Genomic DNA, 11,118 nt, shown 5'->3' with positions numbered 1-11,118 from the left:
AGTCTGTAAATCTAGGCTGAAACTCTTCTGTTTAGTTCAGCTTTTGGTAATTAATGTTTCTTAGATAAGGGCTGCAGGTCCAGGGGTTCAAGGACACAGGGAATTGTAGTACATTGAGATTCTGGAGCTGTCGTCTCGCTGTTTACAAGCGATCACTCCGGTGTGTTGACGGTGGAGCAGATAGATGCAGGCGTTTTCAGGGTGCTCCCGTGTCCGTGTTACCTTCTGGCTCTCTCCTTTTACTTACCTGGTTCACCCAGGGTGAGGCTCAGCCATTGCACTCCGGTTGTGCTGACCCCTGCGAATTCCCCAAATGTGGGAATCTTGATTGCATAATTTCTGGTAGGGCAGTGGTGGCTCAGCGGTTAACTCAAGGCGGCGCCCAGTAAACTCAAGATAGGGATGCTACACCTCTGCGGACACCTGGCACATGTAGCAAGGACTGAGACACATCACAGACTATCAGCAGAGGAGCACAGGTCACAGCCAGCCACACTACACTACCAGACCAGCTAAAGGAGTTCTACGCTCGATTTAAGGCTGTCAACCCTGACAGATTGAGAGGGGTTATGACCAAGGGGAGCACACTGAACACAGGGCTTGCTGTGATGTCAGTGGATGTGTGTAAGGCTCTGAAGAAAATAAACCCATGGAAGGCAGCTGGCCCAGACGACATTCCCAGGCATGCACTCAGTTTCCTCATTGGAGCTGACTGGTGTGTTTGCCTGCGTAGACCTAGGGCCATGGACTTCGGGAGCAGACGTCGCCTTGGAGTGGCACACGTCCACCTCCATGGGCTCGCTGACGGGTACCGCAGATAACAACGCCAACGACTCTGGATCCGTAAACCCACCCCGACGCTGAATAACCGGACCGGTCTGCCTTCCAGGCTGGTTCCTTGACTACATAAATACACCGAGCACTGAAACAAGAACCCCTCGCAAAGCTCTGGATCGCCTGAATACGTATCCGGAATGTCCAGTGACTTGGCTGGGAAGACTAGCAGGCTCCAGGCAATAAGGGAGAACACTCGCAGGAGATGGACCAAGGCGAGAGAGTTTATTAACTCAAACAGGGAAGAAAACAATGAAAAAGCAGCAACAGATTAACAGGGTTAACGATAAACAAAAGCCAAACATGACAACCAAACTGGGCAAACAAAAGAGCACACCTGTGGCTGGTGAGGGACGAGGGCTAGGCTAGCAGGCCAGGGCTGAGCCAGAACAATACAGAAAACCTAAACCTACAGGCAGTGCCTGGGGAAAGCCGTGAGACAGAAAGACAGCGCGGGTCAGGCGCTTCTGAGACTTACTGGACCTCCGGAGCTGAGGGATCCGCTGCCAAACCCAAACAACAGAACCGAGACAATGACGGGGCTAGCTTACCAGAACACAGGCGATAACTAGAGCGTGCACCAGAGCTGACTTCCTTGACGAGAGCTTCACGGCCTAAGCGAGGAGAGTTCAGCACACTCCCATAAACAAGCCCCGGATACTTCTTACGGTGCTCTATGACCGAAGGTGAGCAGGCAGTAGCAGTTCAGCAGCCACACTTGAGTCCCTAGACCAAGGAGGTTTAGCTGACATTAGCAGAGGCCACTGGAGAGCCCAACGGATAATGCCAGCACTACAAGACAGCAGATCCAACCCAGTGTTGATCTGCGATATCCAGAGCTACTAAGAGTTGACAGAAGTCAGCTACAGTCAAACTCGGCCCTGGCTGCTTGCGCTAGCCCTCCTTAAATACACCAGCCCACAGGTGTAACACATAAACCAAACGCTGAACAGACACATGACAAACACAACCTAAAACCAAGATGGCGACGATGGGTGTCAACACAAGAGTCCTTTTCAACATAAAAGTCCAGAGCATAACTAAACATGACATGAATTTGAAGGGGGAGTTCTTGATCGCCTGTGAGCCGCGTCTCAGGACCGCCCCTAGGGCGGGCGCGGTGGCGCGGGCATGACACATGGAACAAAACAAGAACAACAACAATACAGTACAGGACAGGCTGCAGAAAGTGTGTCGTGCAGGACACTACAATAAATATAATAAAAATTACGTAGGTACATAGATATTTAACAGGTAGGTATTGGTAATAAGGTGACTAGAAATTTAACATGCTGTGATGTTATATACAGACAACTTATAACACACATGAAACTCAGAGGTAAAGTGTGGAATGTATAAATAAGATAAACAGGATGCAGACAGATTAAATGTTATGGGTCGTGGGGGATGGGGGTGGGGGGTTAGTTTAGTCTCTGTTGTTGTTTAGAAGTCTGACTGCATGTGGGATGAAGCTAATGCAGAGCAGTGCAGTAACAGCACGAATGCTCCTGTACCTGCTGCCAGACGGCAGCAGTGAAAAAAGCCCATGTGAGGGATGAGTGGAGGTCCTTCACAATGCTGATGGCCTTTGCAGGTGCAACATGTGGTGTGAATGTCTGTGACAGAAAGGAGGGAGACCCTGTGATGTTCTCAGCTGTCCTCACCATTTGCTGTAGAGTCATTGCAATTCCCAAACCAGGCGACGATGCAGCTGCTCAGGTTGCTCTCCTCAGTCCCTCTGTAGAACATGGAGAGGGTTGGAGGAGGATGAGCTTTCCTCAGTCTCCGCATTTATGTTCAGGGAGGCGGGGTCGCCTCGCACTCTTCTGAAGTCAACCATCTCTAGTTTTGTCCACATTCAGAGACAGGTTGTCTGGTGTCCACGATGACGGCGCCCCCAGCGTCGGCCCCTGCGATGGCTATGGTGCCCCCAGCGTCTTTGCCCACGCTTAAGACGCCCACTACGTCATTTCCAGAGTCTGTGGCCCCTTGGATGGAGCCTACCTGGGGTACTGACCATCACTGTCCCCCAGGTAGGTCACAGTGGTCTACAAGTTAAGTTGTTTTTGGTTCTAGTCTGGCTTCTTGTTTCCTTGTCACGTTCTTGTTCGCATTTTCACCCCAGTCATGTCATGTCTCATGTCCACCCCGGCGGACTCGCTGACGGAGCCTGCTGAGGTCAGGGTCCCCGTAGGCGCGGGGGCCGTGTGCAGCGCTTCATGGTCTGGATTTGTTTACAGTTCCGAAGCCGACCTGGAGTGTCGGCGGCTCTCTACACTTGTTCGTTTGTTACATTTGTATTTTGGTTAATCATTATCCCCTGTGTTATTGCTGCATTCTTGTGTTTACCCCGGTTTTGTTCATTAAAGTTTTGCATCGCACCGCCCCTGCGAGTGTTCACCCGTCATTGATCTAGCCACTCAGGGGGAACTGGTACTCAGTATGGTGGTACTGGAGATGCTGTTGCCTATCCTGACTGATTGTGGTCTATTAGTCAGGAAAACCAGGACCCAGTTACAGAGGGAGGTGTTCAGGCCCAGCACGCCCAGTTTTCCAATCAGGTGCTGAGGGACGATGGTGTTGAATGCCAAACTGAAGTCTATAAACAGCACTCTGACTTAGATGTCTTTATTGTCCAGGTGGGTAAGAGCTAGGTGGAGTGTGGTGGTGATGGCATAGTCTGTGAACGGTTGGGACTATACGAAAACTGCAGTGCTCAGAGAGATGTTGAAGATGTCCATAAAAACATCTGCTAGCTGTTTGGCACATTCTCTGAGCACTCTGCCAGGAATGCTGTCTGGTCCAGGGGCTTTTCGTGGGTTCACTCTGAGCAGAGTTTTCCTCACGTCAGTGGTGGACAAGCACAGTACCTGTTCGTCTGGAAGAGGTGTGATCTTCCTTACTGTTGTGCAGTTCTGTGCTTCAAACCGAGAGTAGAAGTTATTTAGCGCATCTTGAAGGGAGTCATCACCATCACATGCAGGTGATGGTGTTTTGTAGTTGGTGACAGCCTGGATGCCCCGCCACATGCACGGCGTGTCTTGAAAATGACTGGATTTTCTGTGCGTGGGTGGGTTTTGTCTCTCTGATGGCCCAGGAGAGCTTGGGTCTTTCTGTTCTGAGGCCTGCTTTATTCCCTGACTTGAATGCCTTGTCACAAGTTCTCAGCAGCATGTGCACCTCTGCAGTCATCCATGGTTTCTGGTTGGGGTGAGTTGTGATGACCTTGTAACAGTAACAGTAACATCGTCAATGTACTTGCTGATGTAGCTAGTCACTGACCCTGTATACCCCTCCAGGCTGATGGAATCAACATTGCTGCTTCTCTGAACATATCCTAATCAGTTTGCTCAAAACAGTCCTGAAGAGCAGTGACAGCACCTAAGGGTCAAGTTTTTCACCTGCTTCCTGTCAGTCTTTGCACGTCTGATGAGGTGTCTGGGATGAGCATTACAGAGACGTGATCAGAGAAGCCGCAGGGCTCGGCTCAAAATGCGCCAGGGATGTTTGTATACACCATGTCCCCCAAAAACACAAAAATTTAGGGAGCAGCAGTTTGAGGTTTGCATGATTGAAATCAGCAACAATAAACAGTCCGTCAGGGTGTGTGTTTCGGAGTTTACTGATTTGCTGCGCTGTACAGTTTGCTCAGATCAGCGTTAGCATTAGAGCTACACTGCTACTATGAACACTGTTGTCAGCTCACACAGCATTCTTACACAATTCCGTGTTGATGTAAACACACACTCCTCCACCTCAAACTTTGCCTGGAAGCAGACCAGGCCTTCGAGTTGGATGGCTGAGTCTGGAGTGGAGCTAGTCAACCATGTCTCCTTAAAAACAAAAACACAACAGTCTCTGCACTCATGCTGGGTAGCCCACTGGATTCGGAGATAGTCCAGTTTATAGTCCTAGGAGCAGACGTTTGAGAGCTGCACACATGGTACCGCTGGACGCTGGGGGGCCTAGCATGCACCCCCACTCACTTGCCACGATTTTGCCTCCTCGCATGCCAATACAGCCAGCAGACTCATGCAGCACTGTGGATCTTAGCAAGCCTAGCGTGCAGTTTTTCCTGCAGCCCATTTGGAAGTTTGTGGTTGATCTCTCAGCTGAAGCATTGCTTTGTTGTCCTGGAAACGGTTCCTGCAGCTACGTGCTGCACAGCCGGAACAGGAGCAGACACTGTGAATATCAAGACTGCTGACACTGGAGCAGAAGACCTGGGACCAGAGAGAGCAGACGAGACCGCCAGCACTGAAGCAAAGGCTGTGGACTTCCCAGCTGGCTTGCAGGTCCCCTCTGGGCCCCTTGGCGGTGCTGTGGACTCCCCATTTCCTGTGTCCCCAACCATCTCCCTTGTGACACAGGGCCTGTGAGTAGCCTCACTAGAGTAGCCTCACTATGATGGTCAATAATCTAAATCGCCCAGTCAAAGTGTCAAAAACCAAGAAGCATCATAAGTGCAAGTTCAGATAGTCTCACAGTGACTCCACCAAGGGCACTCAAAACAGAGGTGCTTAAGACCTGTGTGCTTGGAGCTGACTTTCAGGTGAGGGGCGGAGCCTAGCCCTTGTTCATTAGAGCTCATGACTTGATTGATCTAAGCTTTCTACTTCCCTCCATTTTGAAGTGTCTAGTAGCCAACCATACTCTGTCCCCCGACAGATAGACTGGAGTGGCGTGTCGGCACGATGGCGCCTGCTCCCACACTTGTTCGCTCATTTGCATCCAGGCGTCCACGGCAGGTACATCAGAAGTAGTCCCTGTCCATGGAGCTGGGGGAGGTTGGTATCCCAGAACGGTGTCAGACCCATGGCAAAACTTTAAGTGAGTTTTGAGCTATTTCAACCCAAGCCAAATACCGGGACCAGTCTGAGGAGTTGTCAAGGCAAAAAAACATGAACATTTTCCCACAATGTCCATTAGATTGAGGATGATAACCGGAGATAAGACTAACTGACACCCCTAGTGATTCAAAGAAAGCCGACCACACCTGAGATGTGAGTTGAGGGCCCCTATCAGACACAATGTCCTCCGGAACCCCAAATAAACTAAAACATGAGTGAACATGGCCTCAGCAGTCTGAAATGCTAGTCTACCACCAGCCGAGCCCCCTGGCCCAACTTTACCACTGACTTTGTCCTCTTATTCATGATCAAGTATCATTTTAAAGTCTTTTTGGAAATGGGTATATGATATGCAGTTGATCTGTCCCCAGCTTGCCGTTGCACATTCTGGAGCTTTTCCAGTCAAGCAAGAGATAATAACCAAAATCTTGCCTAGATCTGAGCTACGAGGGGAATTCTCAAAATAAACCGCAATAAAAAAACACGGCACTTCTCTGGGTTGCCTTTGTACTTATCCGGCTTGTTGATGGGGAAACACAGCTGTAGTATCTTCGGGACTAGCTGGGGTGCGGTAAGATTCGTGCTTTGAAGCTGTGTGGTTAGCCCTTGATGTTGCCCTAGATTTTGATGTGCCAAGGTCTCTTATGGAGTTAGTAACGCCAGACAATACTTGTTGGTGTCGTCGCAATAGCTGTCCTTGTTCGGACAAGGCTTTTTGAAAAGCCCCAGGATCTGCCGTCTGCATGTTCGGAGAAGTATTGGCAAGTATGTAGGCAAACAAAATGATACCAGACATATAATCCAACAAGGGCGAGGCAGAGATGTAGTCAAAAATGAGGCAACAGGCTGAGGCGTGACAAGATGTAGCAGCAGTCGCTCCACGGTCTTCATAATGTGTCATGTCAGAGCTACTGGCATAAAGTCATTCAGTTCACTGGGGTGATTCTTTTTGGGGACAGGAATGAGGCATGAGGTTTTCCCACAGTGTAGGACCGCTAACCTGATCTGCAGTGAAGATGTGTAAAGGGGATGGGGTGTCCATGATGGCAGTCTGAGTGAGTGGTGCATGAATGTTCTTTCATTCCACCCTCCTCCTGTAGGACTCTTTTGGCCGTTCCTCAGCTCCTCCTGGTTGTTATCTTTAAAGGCCCTCTTGTTTTTGATTAGGAGGTATTTGACATTACAAATAATCCAGGGCTTGTTACTGACAAAGAAGCATACAGTTGTCCAGGTGTTTCTTGTTTGTCCATGTATAAGTACCCCTTTGCTTCAGCCTTTCCTTGTCTGATCTTGTATTTGATGAACAGCTTCACCGCTGACCACAGCATTCACACAGAACCCAAACCAACAGAAACACAAGCTGACACATCACTTAAGCAGAGCTGGTCAGGAACCCACATCTACATATTTAACTGCATTACTGTTCAAAACTTTCCCCAGCCACACTACACCTGAACTCACATCCACACACCCAGCCAGTGTCTTTAGTAAATAATCTAAACATTCAGATTATATTAAACCTGTACATTGAACTGCTTTTACCAGAGCAATATTGTAAATATAGTGTGTGCATAATGTGTGTGTGTGTGTGTGAGTGTATCAAAACCCTCAGTGTAGGTAAAGGAACATGCTGTAACAGAATTACCGGTTGCTTTGATGTAAATCATCGTTATTTATCTAATTAAACTCGATCATCAGTCGATTGATTTGTTTTGGGATATCAGGCTTGGTGGGGTGGGTGTGCTGGGGTGGGGGGGTGTACTGAGGCCACTGAACGGGCCTCTGAGGGGTTGACGTGTTGTGATTTGGGTCATCTTCACTTCCCTTTATCCTATAAAAGCGAGAGGAGCTGAAGGACAACTAAAAGCTGCAGATGCTCCAGGTGAGAGCAGTCAATTTAAACCTTCAGAGCTGCTTAAGAACCAAATCAGACAGAATCTCCAAGACGAGAGCGAAGAAACTTGAACGTTAATCAGGAGGATGGAAAGGTAAAGCTTCTGCTACCTGCAGTTTTATACCAGTGACATCATTTCTGCTCCTTTATTACCAGTATTAATATAATTACTCTGATAAAAATGAAATTTGTCACTTTGGCAAAAAATGTCTCCAGAGCCGAAATTTTACAGGAGGAGGAAAAACCTTCTGAACTTTCAATGGACGTCAATGTAAAAGATTTTAGTCATGTTGGAGCATTTCTGTTGGTCCGTTCAACCTTAAATTGTGATACAGGATAAAGAACAGCTGCAAATTCACTTTATGGAGAAAGGTGGGAAACAGCAGAACTGGAGATTTTTGCAGGACAGTGACAAATCCAATAATTACTTGTTTAAAAGTAGTGACTCTCTGTTGACCTTTGACTTTAATGCTTTTATGGTCACCACCTTGTTGTTCATTACGAATTATATTTACAAAATATAATATAAACATTATTACAATTATATCATTGTATATAACACATTGTGTGTGTGTGTGTGTATATATATATACACACACACACACTATATATATGTATATATATATATATATGAAGGATAAATATAAATAAATAAATACAATAAGAACTGCTGAAGATGTAAAATATATATTCTAGTATTTTGGGGAGAACCTGACAAATTTCCTTCTGTTTTCAGCATTTCAGCTAAAAACCAGACGAGCGTTTCGGTCGTGACCGAGTTTGTCCTTGTGGGCTTCCTTGGACTACAGCCGGAACATTACAACCTGGTCGCTGCGGTTTTCTTGAGCATCTATGTAACAGTGGTTGTGAGTAACTCAGTGTTTGTGCTGCTGTTTGTGATTGAACCCAGGCTGCAGAAGCCCATGTACATCATCATGATGAACTTAGCTCTGGTAGATATCGGGTTCTGCACTGTGGTTCTGCCTAAAATCGTCTCCCGTTACTTCTTCAACGACAGCTTGGTTTCATTCCATGTCTGCATGTTTCAGAGGCTGCTCATCCACTATTTTGCTAACGTGAACTTTCTGGTTATGACGACCATGGCTCTGGACCGATATCTGGCTATCTGCTTCCCCCTCAGATATCCAGTTCTAATGACCAACCGCACAATGATCCTCTTAAACGGGTTTTCATGGACAGTATCCATGATCATTCCGGCCTTCATCACAACTCAGATGTCGCAGATGCCGTTCTGCGGACCGAACCGCATCATTCACTGCTTCTGTGACACCATGTTTTTATACAGTCTGGTCTGCTCCAACGTCAGCTCCCAGAGCTTCGTATTTACTTCATTAGTGACGAGCGTGATTTCTCTGACTCTACTCGTCATCATGTTCTTTTATTCCAGCATCGTGGTGTCTGTGATCAGAATGGCCAACAATCACAGCAGAGCGAAGGCCTTCTCCACCTGCGCCACCCAGCTCTGCATCATCTGCATCCACTACGTTCCTCGTTTCTTTGTTTTAACCTCTCCTTATCTGCCAAACGTAAAGTTTGAGATCAATCAGAGAATAGCGTTCACCCTGGTTTACTGGTTGATCCCGCCGCTTGTTAACCCCTTCATGTACTTTTTCAGGACCAAAGAGATCCGACACCTGTTTCAGAAATGGTGCTTCTGTGCTCAGAGGAACGGAAGGCGACACAGAATCAGAATTTTCTCAGTGTCCAAATGAGACGATGAGACGGGAGATCTTACTCCCTCATTTATATTTCACAAATAATCTGTTTAATAAAGAAGAGCAGCTTCCATTTTTAAATTCCACTGCACTTAAACAGACAATCACCTTAGACACACAGTGAAATCTGTAAGTATTTGGACAGTCCCTCTATTTTCACAGGCTCAAAATTAAGGTGCTCCAAAAGAGTGCTGATGCAGGTGAAGGAGGCCAGAGGTTAAACTGAAAAAACACATTTGACACACCGGTAGCAGTTAACACACACACACACACACACACACACACACAAACAATACTTGTTGTTAAACCTCCTGAATAAAAGTTCACAAAAGTCACATCCTGGTTTCTTCATTTCAGAACCACAAAGGTGGTGCAAAACTACAAACACAAACACCATCACTGTCCAAATACTTTTGTACTTTACTATACTTTGTAAATGACGTTTTACAAAATCTGTACCAATAATACAATGTTCATAAGCCTGCACATTTCCAAACGAGAAGCTTCTCTAAACCCTCTAAAGTCCAAACCTGAAGAAACATTTCAAGGCAGTATTTTGGTTTCCAGAACTTTACCAGGACAATAAGAAGTTCACCCATTTCTGATTTAATTACACTGGATATGAAAGGGTTAACATATGATGCATTAATCTTAAATATGGCTATTACTCAAAAATATCAGTAATAATGTCTTTGATATTTTACCGTATTAATAATTAATAATCACAAACTACATCAATCTACTGCAGTCCTTTACAGAGGAAGGTATCACTGTGAAGAACCGATGAAGAACTGATAAAAAGCACCATGAAGAAATAAAACGATCAGTTTGTTTAGTTTTTTTATTACTTTTTTTGTTTATTTTATATATTTATTGGATCAAAGTTTCTGTATGGATTCATATTAGGAGTAATGAAATAATTCTATAAATGTTCTGCTGTACACACTCTTCCCAAAAACCCACCTCTCTCTGGTGTGGAACCCTCTTTGGTCTGGGAACACGATTGTCCCGTATTCCTTTTTTAGTCGTTTTTCGGCTTATGGAACATGTTCTCTCTCATGGGCAGTAAAATCAAATAGACCCCAATAAAACCTTTTTCCTGTGAGTTTTTCTTTAGTCATCATCGTCTTCATCATCTGTACGAACACGCTTTACCACCTCTATTAACTCTGAGGACTGTACTTTTGGTTCTAGACAGGGAGAACAGACACAGAACCTCATTCACCAAATCTTCACAAAAACTAGAAAAAACATTCTGAAAACTTTCGTCTGAATTTAATGTAAAAACACTTCCAGATCATTTTCACTGAAGCAGATTTATCCTGAAGTTCCTGCAGGAGCAAACAGTGGCGTTCCTCTTCCCCAACAAAGATTTCTCAACTGATTTTCTGGACTGGCTTTTCCCAAATTTGTAGGTGCTGTTAGATTTCTGACAACATTTAATTTAACTCAATTAGAATTAATCAATTAATCAATTAGAATGTAAATTGAGTCAAACAGCTAAACTAAGATATTTACATACGTCAGTATGAGCTGGTGGGTTGAGCTAAAGCGCGACGCTGCATTCAGTCTAATTTTGCAGAAACTGGATTTAAAGTAGAACCTAAATATTAACAAAAAGAAACAGTTTTAAAATGAATAAATATGTCATCAATAAGACACCTGAAGTCCAAGTTATGGATGTTTTTATGAGCATCTCTCTCTCTCTCTCTCTCTGACGTATTTCTAATTAAAATTTCAATATTTAATCAATAATAGTAAAGCTGCGAGAGATTCCCAGATTAGGATACGACACCTTGTGTCC

At 45.6% G+C, this 11,118-nt stretch overlaps 1 protein-coding gene and 1 pseudogene across 1 annotated transcript; both read left to right on the top strand.

Annotated features, from left to right (window-relative positions):
* Window positions 1-239: 239 nt before the first annotated feature.
* Window positions 240-364, top strand: LOC140537344 (U1 spliceosomal RNA; annotated as a pseudogene).
* A 2,355-nt stretch (window positions 365-2,719) lies between these two features.
* LOC140536424 (olfactory receptor 11A1-like) lies at window positions 2,720-9,311 on the top strand. Its single transcript, XM_072658211.1, has 5 exons — window positions 2,720-2,867; window positions 2,960-3,056; window positions 3,204-3,267; window positions 4,947-5,151; window positions 8,275-9,311. The coding sequence occupies exons 1-5, from the start codon at window positions 2,720-2,722 to the stop codon at window positions 9,309-9,311; spliced, it is 1,551 nt and encodes a 516-aa protein (XP_072514312.1).
* The last annotated feature ends 1,807 nt before the right edge of the window (window positions 9,312-11,118 follow it).

This window comes from Salminus brasiliensis, chromosome 16, assembly GCF_030463535.1.
Source record: "Salminus brasiliensis chromosome 16, fSalBra1.hap2, whole genome shotgun sequence".
NCBI classification, from domain to species: domain Eukaryota; kingdom Metazoa; phylum Chordata; class Actinopteri; order Characiformes; family Bryconidae; genus Salminus; species Salminus brasiliensis.
This window is presented reverse-complemented; position numbering and strand designations above follow the sequence as displayed.

What these genes read in the sequence shown, in the direction of transcription:
- LOC140536424 (XM_072658211.1), top strand. Translation starts at nt 2,720, where the DNA reads ATGACGGCGCCCCCAGCGTCGGCCCCTGCGATGGCTATGGTGCCCCCA. An exon ending in TAGCCACTCAGGGGGAACTG is followed by an intron (nt 3,268 to 4,946) that starts GTACTCAGTATG and finishes TTGATCTCTCAG; the next exon opens with CTGAAGCATTGCTTTGTTGT. An exon ending in CCCCTCTGGGCCCCTTGGCG is followed by an intron (nt 5,152 to 8,274) that starts GTGCTGTGGACT and finishes TATATATTCTAG; the next exon opens with TATTTTGGGGAGAACCTGAC.